The sequence below is a fragment of the Anomaloglossus baeobatrachus genome, chromosome 1, assembly GCF_048569485.1.
Source record: "Anomaloglossus baeobatrachus isolate aAnoBae1 chromosome 1, aAnoBae1.hap1, whole genome shotgun sequence".
NCBI lineage: Eukaryota > Metazoa > Chordata > Amphibia > Anura > Aromobatidae > Anomaloglossus > Anomaloglossus baeobatrachus.
Genome location: NC_134353.1, coordinates 334,541,110 through 334,566,035, shown reverse-complemented (window position 1 = coordinate 334,566,035; position 24,926 = coordinate 334,541,110). Strand labels below are relative to the sequence as shown.

The following is a 24,926-nucleotide window of genomic DNA, read 5'->3' as shown; positions in this document are numbered from 1 at the left end:
AGTGCGTGTGTGTGTAAGCGTGCATATATATATATACACGCGGAGTGGAGTGCGGGAGGGGCCGTAGCCGAGCGGGGAAGTGTCGGGCTAAAGGCACGGTCACGCTGTGCGGGCTGGCCAATCACTGCAATTCCACAACAGGGCTGTGGCATTGCAGTGGTCTGCCAGCCAATCCCTGCATAAGGGATGGCTGTAAAAAGAGCGCCAACATGAAGACCACGAGTACAGCACGAGTATCACGAGATTACTCGGTCCCCGCCGAGTAGCCCGAGTACAGTGATACTCGTGCGAGTACCGAGTAGTAACAAGCATACTCGCTCATCACTAGTCACTAACCCACGACTCAGGCTCTGCTGTGAGGGTGATCCAGGTGTCATTTACTGTAATCCGATCTTGCAATCGGCTCACAGGTGCGGAGAAGAGGGAGAGAGTAATTTCTCCATCTCCTCCGCTGCCTGTCTCTGGGAATATTGCACTGCAGTTGGATGACATCTGAGTGCAGTGTGATGTTTCACTCGCTCCCATAGACTTGTATGGGTGTGTAGGATGCGAGACTCACTGCCAAACGCAGCATGCTGCGATCCTTTTCTCTGGGCGATATGGCATGAGAAGAGAATCGCAGACGGACACTGCCTCATAGGTTTACACTGGAGCGAATGCAATCCAATGTTTTATCAGATTGCACTCATCAGTGTAAAACACAAGTGGAACCGAGGCCTGTGTTATTATTTACTGGGGGAAACATACGGACTGAGCAGTCTGAGGACAGGACAACCACTTTAAAGAGGAGCAAAATGTATTGTCTTTACAAACACTGTACTTTATACCTAAGAGCTTGCGGATAAAACAGACACAGGCAACAATTACAACACGGCACACATTCAGAAACACTGAGGCGTGAAAGGTCCCATGAATGGATAATCTGCTGACCCAGGAGTGTGCATCATCCCATAGGTAATAATGGAGAACACCAGTGACAGTGCAACCGGCCCAGACAGCACAACAGGGAACACGGCGTAATACGCGGACATAGCACATCTGATGTGCCTAATGGGTTAACCAGCCCGCCACCTCCTGCACCAGCTCACCTACAGAAACCAGGACAGCGATACACGGCTCAGGCAGGACACCGTGATGGAGGCACACCGGCAGGCATACAGTGCTCGTTTCAATAAACTTTATTGGAAAAAGACCCATGGACAACAGTCTTAACAAAACTCCAGCACCAAGCAAAGACACAGTAGTGACACGGCTCTGACAGGAGGAACACTATGGGCACCGCAACACGAGAAACCAGTCACTGACCTGTACGCAGGTGGCACACGGGGGCCGCCATGACCTACAGTACACAGGAAGCGTGTGTGCCGGAGGAAGGGGAGGAGTGAAGGGGCGGATGAGGAGTGACGAAGCAGAGGAGGAGTGACGGAGGAAAAGGAGGCGTGTGCGAGCTGGAGGAAAAGCATGAGTGACGGAGCTGGAGGAAGAGTAGGAGTGACGAGAGTGGAGGAGGAGTGACGGAGGAAAGGGAGGAGTGACGAGAGTGGAGGAGGAGTGACTGAGGAAAGGGAGGAGTGACGGAGGAAAGGGAGGAGTGACGAGAGTGGAGGAGAAGTGACGGAGGAAAGGGAGGAGTGACGAGAGTGGAGGAGGAGTGACGGAGGAAAGGGAGGAGTGACGAGAGTGGAGGAGGAGTGACGGAGGAAAGGGAGGAGTGACGAGAGTGGAGGAGAAGTGACGGAGGAAAGGGAGGAGTGACGAGAGTGGAGGAGGAGTGACGGAGGAAAGAGAGGAGTGACGAGAGTGGAGGAGGAGTGACGGAGGAAAGGGAGGAGTGACGAGAGTGGAGGAGAAGTGACGGAGGAAAGGGAGGAGTGACGAGAGTGGAGGAGGAGTGACGGAGGAAAGGGAGGAGTGACGAGAGTGGAGGAGGAGTGACGGAGGAAAGGGAGGAGTGACGAGAGTGGAGGAGGAGTGACGGAGGAAAGGGAGGAGTGACGAGAGTGGAGGAGAAGTGACGGAGGAAAGGGAGGAGTGACGAGAGTGGAGGAGGAGTGACGGAGGAAAGGGAGGAGTGACGAGAGTGGAGGAGGAGTGACGGAGGAAAGGGAGGAGTGACGAGAGTGGAGGAGGAGTGACGGAGGAAAGGGAGGAGTGACGAGAGTGGAGGAGGAGTGACGGAGGAAAGGGAGGAGTGACGAGAGTGGAGGAGAAGTGACGGAGGAAAGGGAGGAGTGACGGAGGAAAGGGAGGAGTGACGAGAGTGGAGGAGGAGTGACGGAGGAAAGGGAGGAGTGACGAGAGTGGAGGAGAAGTGACGGAGGAAAGGGAGGAGTGACGAGAGTGGAGGAGGAGTGACGGAGGAAAGAGAGGAGTGACGAGAGTGGAGGAGGAGTGACGGAGGAAAGGGAGGAGTGACGAGAGTGGAGGAGGAGTGACGGAGGAAAGGGAGGAGTGACGAGAGTGGAGGAGGAGTGACGGAGGAAAGGGAGGAGTGACGAGAGTGGAGGAGGAGTGACGGAGGAAAGGGAGGAGTGACGAGAGTGGAGGAGGAGTGACGGAGGAAAGGGAGGAGTGACGAGAGTGGAGGAGAAGTGACGGAGGAAAGGGAGGAGTGACGAGAGTGGAGGAGGAGTGACGGAGGAAAGGGAGGAGTGACGAGAGTGGAGGAGGAGTGACGGAGGAAAGGGAGGAGTGACGAGAGTGGAGGAGGAGTGACAGAGGAAAGGGAGGAGTGACGAGAGTGGAGGAGGAGTGACGGAGGAAAGGGAGGAGTGACGAGAGTGGAGGAGAAGTGACGGAGGAAAGGGAGGAGTGACGGAGGAAAGGGAGGAGTGACGAGAGTGGAGGAGGAGTGACGGAGGAAAGGGAGGAGTGACGAGAGTGGAGGAGAAGTGACGGAGGAAAGGGAGGAGTGACGAGAGTGGAGGAGGAGTGACGGAGGAAAGGGAGGAGTGACGAGAGTGGAGGAGGAGTGACGGAGGAAAGGGAGGAGTGACGAGAGTGGAGGAGGAGTGACTGAGGAAAGGGAGGAGTGACGGAGGAAAGGGAGGAGTGACGAGAGTGGAGGAGGAGTGACTGAGGAAAGGGAGGAGTGACGGAGGAAAGGGAGGAGTGACGAGAGTGGAGGAGAAGTGACGGAGGAAAGGGAGGAGTGACGAGAGTGGAGGAGGAGTGACGAGAGTGGAGGAGAAGTGACGGAGGAAAGGGAGGAGTGACGGGAGTGGAGGAGGAGTGACGGAGGAAAGGGAGGAGTGACGGAGGAAAGGGAGGAGTGACGAGAGTGGAGGAGGAGTGACTGAGGAAAGGGAGGAGTGACGGAGGAAAGGGAGGAGTGACGAGAGTGGAGGAGAAGTGACGGAGGAAAGGGAGGAGTGACGAGAGTGGAGGAGGAGTGACGGAGGAAAGGGAGGAGTGACGAGAGTGGAGGAGGAGTGACGGAGGAAAGGGAGGAGTGACGAGAGTGGAGGAGAAGTGACGGAGGAAAGGGAGGAGTGACGAGAGTGGAGGAGGAGTGACGGAGGAAAGAGAGGAGTGACGAGAGTGGAGGAGGAGTGACGGAGGAAAGGGAGGAGTGACGAGAGTGGAGGAGAAGTGACGGAGGAAAGGGAGGAGTGACGAGAGTGGAGGAGGAGTGACGGAGGAAAGGGAGGAGTGACGAGAGTGGAGGAGGAGTGACGGAGGAAAGGGAGGAGTGACGAGAGTGGAGGAGGAGTGACGGAGGAAAGGGAGGAGTGACGAGAGTGGAGGAGAAGTGACGGAGGAAAGGGAGGAGTGACGAGAGTGGAGGAGGAGTGACGGAGGAAAGGGAGGAGTGACGAGAGTGGAGGAGGAGTGACGGAGGAAAGGGAGGAGTGACGAGAGTGGAGGAGGAGTGACGGAGGAAAGGGAGGAGTGACGAGAGTGGAGGAGGAGTGACGGAGGAAAGGGAGGAGTGACGAGAGTGGAGGAGGAGTGACGGAGGAAAGGGAGGAGTGACGAGAGTGGAGGAGAAGTGACGGAGGAAAGGGAGGAGTGACGGAGGAAAGGGAGGAGTGACGAGAGTGGAGGAGGAGTGACGGAGGAAAGGGAGGAGTGACGAGAGTGGAGGAGAAGTGACGGAGGAAAGGGAGGAGTGACGAGAGTGGAGGAGGAGTGACGGAGGAAAGGGAGGAGTGACGAGAGTGGAGGAGGAGTGACGGAGGAAAGGGAGGAGTGACGAGAGTGGAGGAGGAGTGACTGAGGAAAGGGAGGAGTGACGGAGGAAAGGGAGGAGTGACGAGAGTGGAGGAGGAGTGACTGAGGAAAGGGAGGAGTGACGGAGGAAAGGGAGGAGTGACGAGAGTGGAGGAGAAGTGACGGAGGAAAGGGAGGAGTGACGAGAGTGGAGGAGGAGTGACGAGAGTGGAGGAGAAGTGACGGAGGAAAGGGAGGAGTGACGGGAGTGGAGGAGGAGTGACGGAGGAAAGGGAGGAGTGACGGAGGAAAGGGAGGAGTGACGAGAGTGGAGGAGGAGTGACTGAGGAAAGGGAGGAGTGACGGAGGAAAGGGAGGAGTGACGAGAGTGGAGGAGAAGTGACGGAGGAAAGGGAGGAGTGACGAGAGTGGAGGAGGAGTGACGAGAGTGGAGAAGTGACGGAGGAAAGGGAGGAGTGACGGGAGTGGAGGAGGAGTGACGGAGGAAAGGGAGGAGTGACGGAGGAAAGGGAGGAGTGACGAGAGTGGAGGAGGAGTGACGAGAGTGGAGGAGTGACGGAGGAAAGGGAGGAGTGACGGAGGAAAGGGAGGAGTGACGGAGGAAAGGGAGGAGTGACGAGAGTGGAGGAGGAGTGACTGAGGAAAGGGAGGAGTGACGAGAGTGGAGGAGGAGTGACGGAGGAAAGGGAGGAGTGACGGAGGAAAGGGAGGAGTGACGGAGGAAAGGGAGGAGTGACGGAGGAAAGGGAGGAGTGACGAGAGTGGAGGAGGAGTAACGGAGGAAAGGGAGGAGTGACGGAGGAAAGGGAGGAGTGACGGAGGAAAGGGAGGAGTGATGAGAGTGGAGGAGTGACGGAGGAAAGGGAGGAGTGACGGAGGAAAGGGAGGAGTGACGAGAGTGGAGGAGTGACGGAGGAAAGGGAGGAGTGACGGAGGAAAGGGAGGAGTGACGAGAATGGAGGAGGAGTGACGGAGGAAAGGGAGGAGTGACGAGAGTGGAGGAGGAGTGACGTTGGAAAGGGAGGAGTGACTGAGGAAAGGGAGGAGTGACGGAGGAAAGGGAGGAGTGACGGAGGAAAGGGAGGAGTGACGGAGGAAAGGGAGGAGTGACGGAGGAAAGGGAGGAGTGACGGAGGAAAGGGAGGAGTGACGAGAGTGGAGGAGTGACGGAGGAAAGGGAGGAGTGACGGAGGAAAGGGAGGAGTGACGGAGGAAAGGGAGGAGTGACGAGAATGGAGGAGGAGTGACGGAGGAAAGGGAGGAGTGACGAGAGTGGAGGAGGAGTGACGGAGGAAAGGGAGGAGTGACGAGAGTGGAGGAGGAGTGACGGAGGAAAGGGAGGAGTGACGAGAGTGGAGGAGGAGTGACGGAGGAAAGGGAGGAGTGACGGAGGAAAGGGAGGAGTGACGAGAGTGGAGGAGGAGTGACGGAGGAAAGGGAAGAGTGACGGAGGAAAGGGAGGAGTGACGGAGGAAAGGGAGGAGTGACGAGAGTGGAGGAGAAGTGACGGAGGAAAGGGAGGAGTGACGAGAGTGGAGGAGGAGTGACGTTGGAAAGGGAGGAGTGACTGAGGAAAGGGAGGAGTGACGGAGGAAAGGGAGGAGTGACGGAGGAAAGGGAGGAGTGACGAGAGTGGAGGAGGAGTGACTGAGGAAAGGGAGGAGTGACGGAGGAAAGGGAGGAGTGACGAGAGTGGAGGAGAAGTGACGGAGGAAAGGGAGGAGTGACGAGAGTGGAGGAGAAGTGACGGAGGAAAGGGAGGAGTGACGGGAGTGGAGGAGGAGTGACGGAGGAAAGGGAGGAGTGACGGAGGAAAGGGAGGAGTGACGAGAGTGGAGGAGGAGTGACGAGAGTGGAGGAGTGACGGAGGAAAGGGAGGAGTGACGGAGGAAAGGGAGGAGTGACGGAGGAAAGGGAGGAGTGACGAGAGTGGAGGAGGAGTGACTGAGGAAAGGGAGGAGTGACGAGAGTGGAGGAGGAGTGACGGAGGAAAGGGAGGAGTGACGGAGGAAAGGGAGGAGTGACGGAGGAAAGGGAGGAGTGACGGAGGAAAGGGAGGAGTGACGAGAGTGGAGGAGGAGTAACGGAGGAAAGGGAGGAGTGACGGAGGAAAGGGAGGAGTGACGGAGGAAAGGGAGGAGTGACGGAGGAAAGGGAGGAGTGATGAGAGTGGAGGAGTGACGGAGGAAAGGGAGGAGTGACGGAGGAAAGGGAGGAGTGACGAGAGTGGAGGAGTGACGGAGGAAAGGGAGGAGTGACGGAGGAAAGGGAGGAGTGACGGAGGAAAGGGAGGAGTGACGAGAATGGAGGAGGAGTGACGGAGGAAAGGGAGGAGTGACGAGAGTGGAGGAGGAGTGACGTTGGAAAGGGAGGAGTGACTGAGGAAAGGGAGGAGTGACGGAGGAAAGGGAGGAGTGACGGAGGAAAGGGAGGAGTGACGGAGGAAAGGGAGGAGTGACGAGAGTGGAGGAGTGACGGAGGAAAGGGAGGAGTGACGGAGGAAAGGGAGGAGTGACGAGAGTGGAGGAGTGACGGAGGAAAGGGAGGAGTGACGGAGGAAAGGGAGGAGTGACGAGAATGGAGGAGGAGTGACGGAGGAAAGGGAGGAGTGACGAGAGTGGAGGAGGAGTGACGGAGGAAAGGGAGGAGTGACGAGAGTGGAGGAGGAGTGACGGAGGAAAGGGAGGAGTGACAAGAGTGGAGGAGGAGTGACGGAGGAAAGGGAGGAGTGACGGAGGAAAGGGAGGAGTGACGAGAGTGGAGGAGGAGTGACGGAGGAAAGGGAAGAGTGACGGAGGAAAGGGAGGAGTGACGGAGGAAAGGGAGGAGTGACGAGAGTGGAGGAGAAGTGACGGAGGAAAGGGAGGAGTGACGAGAGTGGAGGAGGAGTGACGTTGGAAAGGGAGGAGTGACTGAGGAAAGGGAGGAGTGACGGAGGAAAGGGAGGAGTGACGGAGGAAAGGGAGGAGTGACGAGAGTGGAGGAGGAGTGACGGAGGAAAGGGAGGAGTGACGAGAGTGGAGGAGGAGTGACGGAGGAAAGGGAGGAGTGACGAGAGTGGAGGAGGAGTGACGGAGGAAAGGGAGGAGTGACGGAGGAAAGGGAGGAGTGACGGAGGAAAGGGAGGAAAGGGAGGAGTGACGAGAGTGGAGGAGGAGTAACGGAGGAAAGGGAGGAGTGACGGAGGAAAGGGAGGAGTGACGAGAGTGGAGGAGGAGTGACGGAGGAAAGGGAGGAGTGACGAGAGTGGAGGAGGAGTGACGGAGGAAAGGGAGGAGTGACGAGAGTGGAGGAGGAGTGACGGAGGAAAGGGAGGAGTGACGGAGGAAAGGGAGGAGTGACGGAGGAAAGGGAGGAGCGACGAGAGTGGAGGAGTGACGGAGGAAAGGGAGGAGTGACGGAGGAAAGGGAGGAGTGACGAGAGTGGAGGAGTGACGGAGGAAAGGGAGGAGTGACGAGAGTGGAGGAGGAGTGACGGAGGAAAGGGAGGAGTGACGGAGGAAAGGGAGGAGTGACGGAGGAAAGGGAGGAGTGACGAGAGTGGAGGAGAAGTGACGGAGGAAAGGGAGGAGTGACGAGAGAGGAGGAGGAGTGACGGAGGAAAGGGAGGAGTGACGGAGGAAAGGGAGGAGTGACGGAGGAAAGGGAGGAGTGACGAGAGTGGAGGAGGAGTGACGGAGGAAAGGGAGGAGTGACGAGAGTGGAGGAGGAGTGACGGAGGAAAGGGAGGAGTGACGAGAGTGGAGGAGGAGTGACGGAGGAAAGGGAGGAGTGACGGAGGAAAGGGAGGAGTGACGGAGGAAAGGGAGGAGTGACGAGAGTGGAGGAGGAGTGACGGAGGAAAGGGAGGAGTGACGGATGAAAGGGAGGAGTGACGGAGGAAAGGGAGGAGTGACGAGAGTGGAGGAGAAGTGACGGAGGAAAGGGAGGAGTGACGAGAGTGGAGGAGGAGTGACGGAGGAAAGGGAGGAGTGACGGAGGAAAGGGAGGAGTGACGGAGGAAAGGGAGGAGTGACGAGAGTGGAGGAGGAGTGACGGAGGAAAGGGAGGAGTGACGAGAGTGGAGGAGGAGTGACGGAGGAAAGGGAGGAGTGACGAGAGTGGAGGAGGAGTGACAGAGGAAAGGGAGGAGTGACGAGAGTGGAGGAGGAGTGACGGAGGAAAGGGAGGAGTGACGAGAGTGGAGGAGGAGTGACGGAGGAAAGGGAGGAGTGACGAGGGTGGAGGAGGAGTGACGGAGGAAAGGGAGGAGTGACGAGTGGAGGAGTGACGGAGGAAAGAGAGGAGTGACGAGAGTGGAGGAGGAGTGACGGAGGAAAGGGAGGAGTGACGGGAGTGGAGGAGGAGTGACGGAGGAAAGGGAGGAGTGACGAGAGTGGAGGAGGAGTGACGGAGGAAAGGGAGGAGTGACGAGAGTGGAGGAGGAGTGACGGAGGAAAGGGAGGAGTGACGAGTGGAGGAGTGACGGAGGAAAGAGAGGAGTGACGAGAGTGGAGGAGGAGTGACGGAGGAAAGGGAGGAGTGACGAGAGTGGAGGAGGAGTGACGGAGGAAAGGGAGGAGTGACGAGAGTGGAGGAGGAGTGACGGAGGAAAGGGAGGAGTGACGAGAGTGGAGGAGGAGTGACGGAGGAAAGGGAGGAGTGACGAGAGTGGAGGAGGAGTGACAGAAGAAAGGGAGGAGTGACGAGAGTGGAGGAGGAGTGACGGAGGAAAGGGAGGAGTGACGGGGCTGGAGGAAAGGGAGGAGTGATGTGGCGAAAATGGAGGTGTGTCGGAATGGGAGATGCAACTGGGCCAGAGGAAAAAAAAGGAGTGAAGGGGCTGGAGGAAAGGGAGGAGTGATGTGGCGAAAATGGAGGTGTGTCGGCGGAATGGGAGGAGCGACTGGGCCGGAAGAAAGAAAGGAGTGACAGGGTCGGATGAAAGGGAGGAGTGACGAGGCCGGAAGAAAGGGAGGAGTGACGAGGCTGGAAGAAAGGCAGATGTGATGTGGCCGGAATAAAGGCAGAAGTGACGGGGCCGGAAGAAAGGCAGAAGTGACGGGACCAGAAGACAGGCAGAAGTGACGGGGCCGGAAGACAGGCAGAAGTGACGGGGCCGGAAGACAGGCAGAAGTGACGGGGCCGGAAGACAGGCAGAAGTGACGGGGCCAAAAGACAGGCAGAAGTGACGGGGCCGGAAGACAGGCAGAAGTGACGGGGCCGGAAGACAGGCAGAAGTGACGGGGCCGGAAGACAGGCAGAAGTGACGGGGCCGGAAGACAGGCAGAAGTGACGGGGCCGGAAGACAGGCAGAAGTGACGGGGCCGGAAGACAGGCAGAAGTGACGGGGCCGGAAGACAGGCAGAAGTGACGGGGCCGGAAGACAGGCAGAAGTGACTGTGCCAGAAGATAGGCAGAAGTGACGGGGCCGGAAGACAGGCAGAAGTGACGGGGCCGGAAGACAGGCAGAAGTGACGGGGCCGGAAGACAGGCAGAAGTGACTGTGCCGGAAGACAGGCAGAAGTGACGGGGCCGGAAGACAGGCAGAAGTGACGGGGCCGGAAGACAGGCAGAAGTGACTGTGCCAGAAGACAGGCAGAAGTGACGGGGCCGGAAGACAGGCAGAAGTGACGGGGCCGGAAGACAGGCAGAAGTGACTGTGCCAGAAGACAGGCAGAAGTGACGGGGCCGGAAGACAGGCAGAAGTGACGGGGCCGGAAGACAGGCAGAAGTGACTGTGCCAGAAGACAGGCAGAAGTGACGGGGCCGGAAGACAGGCAGAAGTGACGGGGCCGGAAGACAGGCCAGATGTACTGTTGGTTCTACTATCAAATCAATGTTGAACTGTTAGCGTACTTGGATGAAGATAAAAGGGTCCGGCTACCATACATTATTCAACTCAACACCATAATTCCGGGAGTATGACCAGTGTGATGTTCCCTGGTGAAGGCCTCTTAACGTCTTCATGACTTGACGTACTGGGTACATCATGGATCATGTTAGGATAATCCCCGCGGCCTGCCGTGGGCAGTCTGCGGCGATCCGCGTGCACTGATTTCAACAGCTGAGGTGTGTGCCTGCTAGTCGCCAGTGGAATCGTGTTTCACCCGCGACTATTAACCCCTTACATCTCGCTGCCAAAATCTGGCAGCGAGATGTATATGCGAGCAGCCATAACGGTAACTTACCCGCCCCCATCGGAAGTCATGTGACATGATCACGTGACTTCTGATGGTTGCCATGGTAGCACAGGGTCATTTGATGACGCCTGTAGCTATCATGAGTCACTTCCTCTTACACCCGACACACTGTGGTGCGTAATAGGAGAGTTCCTTTTCTGCAGATCTCAGCTGTATAGCTGTGATCAGCAGATATGGCAGAGCGATCAGACTGCTGATCGTTATAGTCCCCTAAAGGGACTAGTAAAATAAAAAGAAAGTTCAAATCGCCCCATTGAAAATTAAAACACAAGCATTACTCCCATTGAAAATTAAAGGTTTAAAAAAAATATACACATATTTGGTATCACCGCGTTCAGAAATGCCCGATCTATGAAAATATAAAATCAATTCATCTGATCGGTAAACGGCGTAACGGCAAAAAAATTCCAAATGCCAAAATTAAGTTTTTTGGTTGCCGCAAATTTTGCGCAAAATGCAATAACAGGCGATCAAAATGTAGCATCTTCGCAAAAATGGTACCGATAAAAACGTCAGCTCAAGATGCAAAAAATAAGCCATCACTGTGCCATAGATACAGAAAAATGAGAACTCTACGGGTTTCGGAAAATGGCGCAAAACGTGCGTCACTTTTTTTGGACAAGCTAGTGAATTTTTTTTTAACCCCTTACATACAAGTAACCCTATCATGTTTGGTGTCTACAAACTAGCACCGACCTCAGGCATCACAGCGACAGATCAGTTTTACCATATAGTGAACATGGTGAATAAAATATCCCAAAAACTATTGTGCGATCACACTTTTTTTTTTTTACAGTTTTTCAACCCTTGAAATTTTTTTGCTGTTTTCCAGTACACTATATGGTAAAACTTATGGTTTAATTTAAAAGTAAAACTCGTCCTACAAAAAACAAGCCCTCATATGATAAGATTGACGAAAAAATAAAAAAGTTACGTCACTCGGAAGAAGGGGAGCAAAAAAAAACAAAAATGGAAAACCGCCGGGGGTGAAAGGGTTAATGATGTTGCCCATATGGTCTCCCTATGGAATCCAGAGGATGGAATGAGGTGTATTCTCTTCATCGATCAGTCCTGCTTTTTGGATGCAATGATAGCTAGAGATTGGTCAGAAGACTACAAGAGCAATGTCATAACACTATACCAGTCCTAGTGCTAGGATTGTGGTGTGGCGTGGCATAATCTATGGTAGCCAGACACCTCTGACCTTAATTCCAAGACAACTAACAGCTTGGTATTAGATTGATTTGGTGGTAAAACCAGTTTTACAGCCATTTCTCCAAAATTCCGGAAGAGTTATGCAGCATGTTGCTTATGCTACTGTCAGCAGCTTGCATGGCATGAATGTGCTACCATGGGCTGAAGCGTTTCTGGACTTGTCTCTCATCGAGCACATCTGAAACATCATTGGCAATCGTGAAATGAGGTGCCAGCAGAGGATCTTGATGATTTGCATGCCAAAATGCATTCAGAATGGTAGAACAGTCCTCAAACATTAATAACCTCACTGATAGTATGCCAAGGTGTATAAGTGCATGTATTTCAGTACATGGTGCTCATTCTTGGTACTGAAATTAAGATGCTTAGAAAATGTTTCTATATTTTCATAATTTGCATGTTATTATCAGTCTATCAATCCTGCAATTTCCATATCTCCACGACTTTTCCTTCTTGGTTTTACAATTTCATTGTTGAGGAGTGTAGATAGATGGAAAATTCTTTCATAAGGTGCCACAAGATGATGTATCAATGTAGCAAGATCTCTGTTTATAGTGGAAGCAAAGAAATCTAGTCACTACACTGCTCTGCTATGGTTGTTGGGTTTGTTTATTATGAAAACAGCAGAAATAGGTTATAAAAACGTGCCACGTTAAAGTACAACTCCAGTGAGAAGCTGACTTTTTGGCTGGATTTTACCGACCCCTTCATTTGCACAGGGACCTATACAGGGAATAAGTAAGTACTGTTTGCTTGCGAAAAGTTTGCTGTATTTTACACTGCCAGCACACTGCGTGAGATTTTAAGAAAATCCACCCAAGCTGTGGAAAATATCTGCAGTGTAAGGCTATGTTCATACAGGGCGTTTTTGCTCAGGTTTTTCCGCAGCAAAGCTTCATCTTTTGCCAGGAAGTTTCCCGTGTTTTTTGCTGCATGCACTTCCTCATTTATTTGTATGGGTGAAAAACCGCAGTAAAACGGCAGCAAAAATGGATAAAAGAATTGGTATGCTCATTCTTTCAAAAACGGAGCAAAAATCAAGATGGTTGACAAAATAGTCAGTAAAAAAACGCAGGTGTTTTGTGTGTGTGCACATGAGATTTAAGGAAACTTGCAGGCTTTGCTAGGACCGTGAAGGCAGAGTTTTATTAGCATGGATTTGCATAAAACCAAGACAAAAACCATGCTAAAAGCCGCAGCTTAGACGCCCTGTGTGAACATAGCCTAAAACTATTCTACTATTACATCATGTCTTATCCTCCAATCACATCCCATGCAATCACTTCTCTGCAGTATAAGGCATTTATCACATGGTGCGATGCACACACGTTTTGCATGGTCCGTGGTGAGGTGCGTGTGTGTGTGCGTGCGTGCGTGCGTGGTATGTGCTATCAATGTGCTATCCGTGTGACATCCATATAGCACATGGACAGAATGAACTTCTATACTTACCTGGCCCCGCCACTACTGTCTCTGGCACTGCTGTTACTTCCAGGTCCGCGGTGCAGTGAATATTCATAAGCATAATGAGTGGGCCCAGAAGCAATTGACAGCAGCACCCGAGACAGGTGAGTATACAGAATAATTTTATTTCAAAGACACGTTTTCTCCAGTGCATGTCACATGGGTTACATCAGTGTGTGGGCCGTGTGATATCAGTGCTGCTGGAGAAAAACAGACATGTCACCATGTGGAGCACATGGACACAGGGTCCATGTCAAAACACGCATGCGTGTACAAGCCCATTGATTTTAATGGGTCTAAGTGTGTCCGTGTCTACGGTACGTGTGAAAACGGACAGTGTCACACATACCAAAAACACGGACGTGCAGAAGAGGCCTAAAATTGACAAGAGCTGTGGGTTTGAGCTCGATTTATGCTGTGCATGTGTCTGTGAATGTCTATACTCTAGTCACATCCAAACCTACGGTGACAATATACAGCTTGACAGAATACCTCAGTGAACGTATTGTGCCAACACTAATTATCGTGGGGAGGGAGGTTGTGACTTTTGGGCTTACATTGAGGGTGTGATAGGGTGGTCAATCATTTTAGGTTCAGTTGGTCAGAAAAAATGTAAAAAGTAGGCTGGCAACCCTGTAGGGGATGGAGACAGCCACACATGCATCTCTGCTCCATTTGGAAAGTATGCTCATTGTCTTTACTTTTTCCCCCAGAAATCATTAGTAAAATGTCTTAAAGTCACAGACTATCCCTTTAATCCCATTTTTAGGATGTGAATATACATCTTGGGCAGGGGTTCTTAAGTGTGGAGGTGGCTGAGGAGCGAAGCCCACTCTTCTCACAGTATATGTCGTTTACAGTACATAGCCAGCATCTGTCTCTACTTCTCAGCTCCTGCCATAGCTGTTACATGACTGTCAAACTCAGCACGTAAATGGAGCGGCTGCTGGAGCTCACAACGCCATTGTGGGTTGCCTATGGGATATCTTGGGTGCCATCTTGGTACCCTTAATACGGTCAGGTACAGGCTAAGCTCCATATGAGACCATGATTTTTCATATAAACTGTAATATTGTGGCATTGTAGAATACAGGACAAGCAATTACAGGGTCAAGTCCAACAAAGGGACTAAAAAGTGCAGTGGGAAAAAAGTTTTAAAAATATCAAAAATTTAAAAAAAATAAGTTCACATCTTTCTGCTTTTTCCCATTAAAAATAAAGTAAAAAATAAACAAATGGGTAGTGCCGGCAAAGTAAAAAAAAAGAAAAGAAAAGGTTTACTTAAAGAGAAAAAAAAGTTTTACTGTGCGGTTTTTGTTTTTTTTGGGGTTTTTTCACCATTTCATCTCATTTTACATTTTTCTCCTGTTTTTCAGTATATTGTATATTAAAATAAATGGTGTTATTCAAAATTATACCTTATCCCGCAAAAATACCCAGCCTTTATGTTTATGTCAATGGAAAAAAATAAAAAAGTTATGGCTCATGGAGGAAGTCGAGGGAAAAAAAACTAAAGGCGAAAACTGGAAAATTCTCTGGTCATTGAAAGGTTAATAACCCATTTGTAAAATGAAAACAGCCCTTTAATTTGTTGTTATAGGAAATTTCCTTTGCACCAGCTTTGATATCTATGTCCAGCGTATCTCATTTTTCTATTCTTAGTTTACCAAAATGTATTGGCTTTATGAAACCATGCTGGCAAACAATGTTCTCTCTCCTAGATTGGGAAACACGTAACTGTGTGGTGTAGTTATAGTGTTAGGCTATGTGCCCACGGGACTCTGTACCCGAGGATTTTGCTGCTGAAAAACAGTGGATTTATCTGGATTTTCTAGATCAATCTGCAGGTTTTAGCAAGAACAGACACTCTCCATGTTATCCTATGGTACATGGGCAGTGTGTGTCCATGCTGCGGTATGTGCGGCTGCGGAATATGTTGCGGATGTCCCGCAGCCGCACGTAACTGCATGTCAATTATTCCTGTGGAAATACCTGCAGAAATCCCGGCCCTCCACTATGGAGATAGAGGCCGGGACGTCCGCAGGTAAGCCGCATGAATGTCCGCAGGTTTACCGCAGATATTTTGCTGGAATCCCGCAGCAATGGATAACTGTGGATTCCGGGGAGCTGCTGCGGGAAACCTGCGGATATACCTGCGGATATATCTGCATGTGCATAGTCCCGTGGGCACATAGCCTTATGGATAAACATGACAGGATTGGTAAATCTGATTAATCTGGAAAAAAAATCACTAGTGAAGTCCTGCAGTAACCAGCAGCAACCATTACACATATAATAGAGCTGCGCATTGCAGTCTCATTTAAGGTGCTGTGCACACGCTGCGTTTTTTACCGCGGTTTTGCCGCAGTTTTGCTGCAGCAAATGTTCATAACCTTGCTGCAGTGCTTCCTCAGCAAAACCTATGGTAAAAAAAAAAAATGCTGTGCGCACACTGCGGTTTTTTTCACCAACAAGTTTTGCTGCATGTTTTCTGCATCAAAAAGAATTGCATGCCACTTCTTTTCCGCAGGTACCTGCAGTTTTTGCCATAGCAGATGGTCAAAAACCGCAGGGAACAACCCGTGGAAAAACAGCGGCAAAACCGCATGCGGTTTTCGGGTGCGGTTTGCTGCGATTTTTACCGCATGTGCATGTTGCAAAATGTTGGCGCAACGCAGAGTTGTGTTTACATTTTGCAACTTTTGAAGCTTTTACACCAGTTTTTCTCAGTGCTGACAAAATGAGCAGAGCTGCGGTAGGAAGCCAGAGCTCGTCTAGTGCGTAATGAGTTGTGGCATTCCTTACACCAGAAATCCCCCTTCAGTATCTGGACTGGAGTGAGACTTCTGGAGTAGTGCTCCAGATTCATGAAGAGGGTGCACATTTTAATGAATCAGGGTCATCTGATTCTAACATGCCTCCTCATCAAGACAGGCATGAACACCACCAGTCTTGATGAATCGGGCCCAGGATAGATTTACATGACAGTATAAAAAAAAAAATGGTCTGATTTTCATCCAGAAATGTTGGATTATTTTTTTCCTCACTGTACATCCGTATGCAATCTTTTATACAGTAGAAGTTGTTATTTTACAGCTTCCTGTTACAGAATTAACCACAGTAACCATAAAAATCAGATACCATACTTGTCATCCATTTTTTTCCCGGCACCCATTTAGTTCAAAGGGTGAATCTCATCTGAGTAAATTTGCAGCCCTAAGCATTTACATCTATCTGCCGCCAGGGCTTAAAACAGCCGATTAGTGCGAGGCCGGATGTCAGACAACCAGTGATCTATTGATGACCTGTCCCACGGATTGGTCATCAATATATTCTCACTGGACATCCTTTTAATTGTGTAATCTAATTTTTATTTATTTAATTCCACTGTTTATAACTGGTAAACAGCACAATTGGGAATTGTAATTTTTTTTTTCCCTTTTAGAAGACACACCAATAAAATATACCCTTTATCATTTTCTTACCTTCTATCTGTCCCTCTACATAACTGCTAATCTGTGGTACTTTGGGCAGGTCTGGAGCAATGAGAAGTCACTACCTGCTCACAAGTCAATCCTCGGCACTCTGCTGAGCTTTTCTGGAGATTTCTGTGTACAGGTTTCTGTCCTATCCCCTGACCTGAAGCATATAAACTATTTTTAGGTAGAGAGCTGATCAGTGAACGGAGGACCCCAATGCTGAGAATAATGAATGAAAATTCAGGGGTGGGTAAAGTGATTGACTATGCATCTTCTCCAAAACTTGGCACTGTAGGAGGATATGTACATTGATATAAGCTGAACATACTCTACCACCATAGAATAGAAATAAAAACACCTTAATCTTTTATTTTATTAGGCACTGTAAATGGAAAATTTCAGTGACTTTTCACAATCTGTACAATCAATTTAACATTTGCTCTTCCTTTTTTCCCCTACTTATGAATCCCGTCGCTATTCCTCCATACTGAGGCAAGGTCCCCCACATGTGACAGCATGTGATTGCTTCAACTAGTCAGAGAATCAAGCATTACATCATAACAAATTAGTGATACCCTACTAGTAAGATTTTACCAGTAGCGTAACTAGAGTTCGATGGGCCCCGATGCAAAATTTGGACCTGGGCCCCCATGTACCGACAGTATTTCCCTCAGTACCCAACTTCCCCATGCTCTGCTGTACATCTCTCCCTCAGCACAGAGCTTTCCCATGCTCTGTTATATATCTTTACCTCAGCACAGAGCTTTCCCATGCTCTGTTATACATCTTTACCTCAGCACCCAGCTTTTCGATGCTCTGCTATACATCTTTTCCTCAGCACCCAGCTTTCCCTTGATATCAGAGCATGGAAGAGCTGGCTGCTGAGGGAAAGATGTTTAGCAGAGCATGGAAAAGCTGGGTGCTGAGAGAAAGACCCTTGTTCACCCAGCTTTCCCATCCCATGCTTGAATCTTTGTCCCCCATCCTTGTATATATGTCCCCATCCTGGTACATATGATCCCCATCACACCGCACACTTAAAAAAAAAATTAACAATTATACTCACCTTCCTTCTGCTGCCCCAATGTGTGGTGTTCTTTTCTGATACAGTTTTTCCACATGCACTCATATACCCCTACAGAGAAACACACGCTGTATACTGTACATACACTATTACAGCCATAGTATACTGTCCACAATATTACATTTACTGTATACCATATACACACTTATATACAATATAAACTATTATATACATTATATGCCAACTTTTATACACTATATACTACCAACATACACACTCATACACACTATATACTACCTACATACACACTATACAGTGTGCCCACCCATATCCTGTCCTCCAACATTAAATTGAGAATGGCGGCAGCTATAGGCATAGAAGTGGTGTCTAGGTATAGTAAAGTAGCCATGTGCTACGCAATGAAACCACCTATAGCGCCACCTGGTGGAAAACAACAGAGTTAGCATTTTTATCTCAAAACGCAAACAGAACAAGATAGAGAAAAAAAGTGAATTACAAAGATATGGGGCATCATCAATTGAATACGAATCGACACCTTGCATACAGAAATGCTATGATAAGAACGTGTAAACCTCACAAGGCTGCGGACGTGAAGCGATACCTCATGGAGACCTTCCTACAAGTCATTGCGTATGGTAGCTGTGTGCCAACCCCGTGCCAGCATCCGGGCTGCTCTGATCTGGATCCGCGGTGGCTCGAGGGGTCTCTGGAACCGGGGGTTGTGCGGCCACTCAAATGAAGGGGGGTATTTACAGGGGATTGTGTTAAAGTTTGTGATGCCACCCATGGTATGTGGTAATGCGGAGTACCACCGCTGCAGTTGTGAGTACCCAGGTGTGATGGAATGGAGCAGCCAGGTGTTAGAACCCTCCATGGGTAGGGGGGATGCCCCGGAACTTGGTGATGGTGTTCGGGGAGTGCCGTGGGGTGCGAAGGGGTCACTTTTGTACTCACTCAGTCCATTAAGCTGACACTGACAACTGGGTAAACCAAAGTTCTGTATACCGCTGCGGGGAGCTAGTTCGGGTCCCGTCCCCAATGGTGCTGCCTGGTGATCCGTGACCTTCCTTCTTGCACTAAGTTTACTTCTCTGTTGGTCCCGGTAGTATGGAACTAGTAGGGTCCCGCTCCCCATTATGGCTAAGTGTGGGAGCTTGCTCTCAGGGTTCACGCTTGGGATTTTCTGGACTGTTTTGGTGAAAAGTCCTATCCCCCTCGTTGTGCTAGTACCCCGATTTTGGAGTGGGTGTAGAGCGGATCTTGAAGGCTCTGTTCTCATCGGGTATATTGTCAGGTTGCCTGAAGCTACTCCCTGACCTAGGGTTCACGTACCCAGTCGTGCCCTGGTCCCAGCCCGGTGACGGTGCAAGGCCACCGGCTGTCCTCCTCGACAGTTCCGTGCCCCTTGCCACGATCCCCTGCGACCGGGGATCCAGCTCCTCTAGGTCCAGGCCACCGTCTGGTACCAAGATGGCTTCTTAGGAGCCCAGCTCCTGACCTCCTCTCTCCTTCACTTCCAACACTTCACTCTCTAGTCACTCTCCTGATACTCCTGACCTCCCCTAACCAACCCTCCAAGTGGGCGACCCTATTCCACTCAAGCTGTCCACTGGTGGGTGTGGTGCAGAGTGTACCTAGGATTTTAATTAGCTGATGTAGGCAACACCATGTCGTTGGAGACCCATAACCAAGAAGGATGTGGATATTGCACGGGAGGGCAGATTGTACAATACCCTGTGACGACCTGATAGTCCAGGAGTGTCACAGCTGTGTGGTGTGGCCTTCACGCTCACCTGACCTGACCCCATTGGACTTCTTTCTGTGAGGTCACATCAAACAGCAGGTGTATGCGACCCCTCCACCAACATTGCAGGACCTACGATGACGTATGACAGATGCTTGTGGAAACGTGTCAGCTACCATATTGCACAAAGTGCAGCAAGATACAGTATGCTGTCCAGATGTGCATTGCAGCTGATGGTGGCCACTTTGAGCATCAAAGTTAAATGTACGTCATATGCGTGACCAGCATTCAATGTTTTGGGGGGGGGTCATGGGTTTCATATCATAGCATTTCTGTATTCAAGGTGTTGATTTATATTGAGTTGATGATGCCCTACAATTTTTTAATTCACTAATTTTCTCTATCTTGTTCCGTTTTCGAGATAAAAATGCTAACTCCGATGTTTTCCACCAGGTGGCGCTATAGGTAGTTTCATTGCGTAGCGCATGGCTACTTTACTATACCTAGATACCACTTCTATTCCTATAGCTGCTTCCGTTCTCAAGTTAATGGCGGTGGACAGGATATGGGTGGACACACTGTATACTACCCACATACATACTATATACTACTCTCATACACACTATATACTACCTACATACACATTGATATACACTACCTACATACTGTACACACATATACACTATATACCACCTACAATCCTACATACACCCTGATATTCATCATGTACTACCTACACTCATATACACTATATACTACCCACATACACACTCATAAATTTTATACTACCCACATACACAATAATATACACTATATACTACCCACATACACCCTGATATACACTATATACTACCCACATACACACAGATATATGCTATATACTACCCACAAATATACTAATAAACACTATATACTGCATACACTTACATGTACTTACCTATGCTGAAGTCAGTCTTCAGGAGCAGCAGGGCCTTCACATCAGTGCTCCATCATAGGGCAGCAGCCATGACCAGTGAAGTCTCTGGTCTGCATGAAATGAAGAACACAGCACAGAGCAGGACTGGGAGCTTAACTGCCCACGTCACAGGTTCTGCTGCTACAGCTGCCATGTCCTCCTCCATCTAACTCTGCCCTCAGGCCCGACTACTTCTAGTGACAAGAGGGAGGGAGAGTAAGGGGCTGCACTGACCATTAGGTTCCCTGCAGATCACGATGGCAGCAGTGCCACACTCCACACACTGTAGAAGACGGCGATGCGGCAGGGCCAGTGAGCCCGAGGTCACAGGCAGCAAGAGGTTGTAGGGGGTGGAGCCAAGCACTGCCCGGCCACTTGTATTAAAGCTAGTATAGGAACAGCACAGTTTCTTTCTGAGTGGAGCCGGCTGCTTCCCTGCAGGGTGGGGGCGCCAGGCCCCTAACCTATCTGGCCCGGTCACAGTTGCGATCTCTGCGACCACAGTTGTTACGCCATTTCATCTTGCCACTATAGCTGCCTCAAGAGACAAAAGCGCTGGTATTGTAGAATGGGTCCTGCCATCATACAAGACTCCCAAAAAGTTAGGGATATTTTGCTTTTGGGTGAAATTTCAGGATAATCCTAGCATGCACTCTAACCTTTTCGGGGGACGTTGACGTAACCTTCTCTAAACTTTTCAATGCACATGTCCAGCAGTTCAATGTTTTAGTACGTTTTGCACAACTTGCTGTTCTCTAACAAGGAGCTTAATGACAAAATTCACAAAAGTTATTTGATGCATGAATTTCCCAATACATTTTGGGGTTCAATTAGAATTGGTATTTAACCAGTCCGCCTCATCATGCTGTTCACATTTTGACATCATGAGACCAAGAGGACACTTAACAATTGATCAACAGTATCTCACGATTGTGAGGCTTCAAGCAGGATGTTTTCAGATGGAAGAGGCCACTGAGCTTAAAGTGTCACCAGCAAGTTGCAACGGAGATACAGAGAGACTGGAAGAGTCACAGAAAGTAATAGTCCTTTGGCCATATTCCACACAGATTACTGATTCATTGTGAACAATGCCCTTCGGAACCGGATGATGAATGCCACACAACTCTAGGCATATTTAAAGGTGAAAGGTACCCAAGTATCCTGTCAGACCATTCGAACCATTTACATTAGCATGGTCTGCGTGCTAGACGACCTGCAAGGGTACCTCATTAGACCACCAGGCACATGCATCATCGTCTAGCTGGATGAGGGATCAGTGTACCTAAGTGCTGTTTACTACCGAAGGTCGATTCAAGCTGAGCAGAAATGACAGCCGCCAAAGATGTTTGAAACATCAAGGAGAGCATTATGCATCAGCCATGGTTGTCATCAGACGATATTTTGGTGGTGAAGGTATTAATGTGGACAATGCTCCAGCTCATCGAGGTTGCATCATTAGGGAATGGCTGCTGGACACCGGGGTACCTCAAATGGAGTAGCCTGCACTTTCTCCAGACCTGAATCCCATAGAAATCCTATAGGATCCCACTGTGGAGAGGCTTGTAACGCTGTACCCCAGCCGCTCTTCAAGAGCTGGTTGCCATGCCTCAGCAATGACCTCACCTGTGAACAGCATGAGATGTCATCATCAAGATGTAATTGATTCTAAAGGCCATATGACAAGCTATTGAGACATTTACTTTTTTTGGGAGGGGGGTTATACCCCCCACAGTTGGATTTTGTTTCAATAAATTGTTTGATATGAGGAAGTCACCACTGCATACTGCTACTTGATTGTCCTACTTTCATGATAACATATCACTGTGTCATGCACTTTTTACATTGCCATACATTTCACCTAAAAGCGGAATTTCTCTAACTTTTTGTGAATAGTGTATATATAACCAGTTAGTACACACATCTGCATGAGCTGGTGACCAGCCAGTATCTGTGCATTTACATGCATAAATTACATATGGGAGCAAGGCCTTTGAGGATAATGTCACAGTTTAATGTTGAAGGTAGACACAACTACATACACTTCTACCTGTAACCCAACATGTTGATCCAGAGGAAGACAAAAACCTTATGAGGCACCTGCTAATTGTCCCTTTTTAGGGGAAAAATTCCTTCCCAACTCCACTAACCGCTATCAGTTCCCTGGATCAATGTTCCATAACAGAATTTAGTATCCAGGCCACAACATGTAATGTTATATTTCTCAAGAAAGGCATCCAGGTCCTCCACGAGTTATGAACCAGCCATGGGTCTACAGCCTGTAACACAACAGACTCAAACATATAATTGACTGTAAATTTTGTGTCACGCCAGTCCGTCCATCATAGTATGTACACAGACTGTGACAGATGGCTATCTGAATACAGTACGCTTTTTGGAGTACGGGAATTAATCCAATTGTCCAGGACAGATGCAGAAGGAGCAAAGTCTAGGAGACAGGAGTGGGAGGGTCAGATTTTGGCAAACCAGAGCACAGATAGGCAGAGATGATAGAAAAGATCTGGGGAGCTGCACTATTGTGAAGAGCCTTGTAGGTAAGTATTAGGTTTAGTTTTCTGTAGTGACTTAGAAAGGCATATGTGTAGACGTACATGACTTAAGCATACATGGCCTACTGTTTAGGGCCCAAAAAAGGGGGATGACATGTGAGCTATAGAACCAAACATTTCCCGTGCATGTTAATTTATTCCTATTGACACGGTGCTGCATGGGATGTCTACTGCTGCTTGCATTGGACATAAAGGGCTGGTTAGGGGGGACGCATTTAGCATTTTATTGAACACTATTACATACACATATATATTTTCCGGTCAGGTCCCACAAACATGCCACAGTGTTAACATGCTGATATAGGACATGCCCCCTCCTTTGCTGATGGGTGATTGCCCCATCCCCTATAGCCCTATGCTGATGTGACAGGTCTCCTTGCCTCTGTCTCCTATATCCCCATGCTGATAATGATTGCCCCCTTCCCCATATTTCCATGTTGATAGATTACCACCCATCCCCCATATATCCTCATGCTGATAGGCGATTGCTCCATCCTCTATATTCCCATGCTGATAATATTGTCCCCGTCCCTTATATCTCCATGCTGATAGGCAATTACCCCACCCCCGATATAGCCTCATGTTGATAGGCGATTACCCTCATCCCCTACATCCCCATACTGATAGGTGATTGTCCCGTCCCCTATATTCCCATGCTGATAGGCAGTTGCCCCTGTCCCCTATATCCCCGTGCTGATCGGCAGTTGCCCGTCCCCTATAGCCCCGTGCTGATGGGTGGTTGCCCCCTTCCCCTGTATACCCATGTTGTTGTGACAGGACTCCTTGCCTCTATCCCCTATATCCCCATGCTGTTAGGCAATTGCCCCGTCCCCTATATCCCCATGCTGTTGTGACAGGACTCCTTGCCTCCGTCCCCTATGTACCCATGCTGATAAGTGGCTGCCCCATCCTCTATATCCCCATGTTGATTGCCTGCATCCCCTACATCTCCATGCTGTTAGGGGATTGCCCCCGTCCCCTATATCCCCATGCTGTTAGGGGATAGCCCCCGTCCCCTATATCCCTATGCTGTTAGGGGATTGCCCCCGTCCCCTATATCCCCATGCTGTTAGGGGATTGCCCCATCCCCTATATCCCCATGCTGTTAGGGCATTGCCCCCGTCCCCTATATCCCCATGCTGTTAGCCCCGTCCCCTATATTTCCATGCTGATAGGTGGTTGCCCCTTTCCTCTATATTCCCATGCTGATGTGACAGGACTCCTTGCCCCCATCCCCTATATCACCATGTTAATAGGTGATTGCCCCATCCCCTATATCCCCATGCTGATAGGTGGTTGCCTGCATCCCCTATATCCCCCTACTGTTGGCCCCGTCCCCTATATCTCCATGCTGATACGTGGTTGCCCCCTTCCCCTATATATCCATGCTGATGTGACAGGAGTCCTTTCCCCGTCCCCTATATCCCCATGCTGTTAGAGGATTGTCCCCATCCCCTATATCCCCATGCTGTTAGGTGATTGCCCTATCCTCAATATCTCCATGCTAAGTGGCTGCCCCATCCTCTATATCCCCCATACCGTTTGGCGATTGCCCCGTCCCCTAGATCCCCATGCTGTTGGCCCCGTCCCCTAGATCCCCATGCTGTTGGCCCTGTCCCCTAGATCCCCATGCTGTTGGCCCCGTCCCCTAGATCCCCATGCTGTTGGCCCAGTCCCCTAGATCCCCATGCTGTTGGCCCAGTCCCCTAGATCCCCATGCTGTTGGCCCCGTCCCCTAGATCCCCATGCTGTTGGCCCCGTCCCCTAGATCCCCATGCTGTTGGCCCCGTCCCCTAGATCCCCATGCTGTTGGCCCCGTCCCCTAGATCCCCATGCTGATGGCCCCGTCCCCTAGATCCCCATGCTGATGGCCCCGTCCCCTAGATCCCCATGCTGATAGGTGGTTGCCCCTGTCCCCTATATCCCCATGCTGTTGGCCCAGTCCCCTAGATCCCCATGCTGTTGGCCCCGTCCCCTAGATCCCCATGCTGTTGGCCCCGTCCCCTAGATCCCCATGCTGTTGGCCCCGTCCCCTAGATCCCCATGCTGTTGGCCCCGTCCCCTAGATCCCCATGCTGATAGGTGGTTGCCCCGTCCCCTAG

The 24,926-nt window shown here is 50.3% G+C and overlaps 1 protein-coding gene across 1 annotated transcript in view; it reads right to left on the bottom strand.

Annotated features, from left to right (window-relative positions):
- The window catches only part of MRPL1 (mitochondrial ribosomal protein L1), an 81,456-nt gene extending 80,045 nt beyond the window's left edge, over positions 1–1,411 (bottom strand). Inside the window, exon 1 of the mRNA XM_075352173.1 lies at positions 1,306–1,411. Within this exon, the coding sequence (XP_075208288.1) occupies positions 1,306–1,336 (31 nt within the window). The 5' untranslated portion in view covers positions 1,337–1,411. The remainder of the gene's footprint in view (positions 1–1,305) is intronic.
- Positions 1,412–24,926: the final 23,515 nt, after the last annotated feature.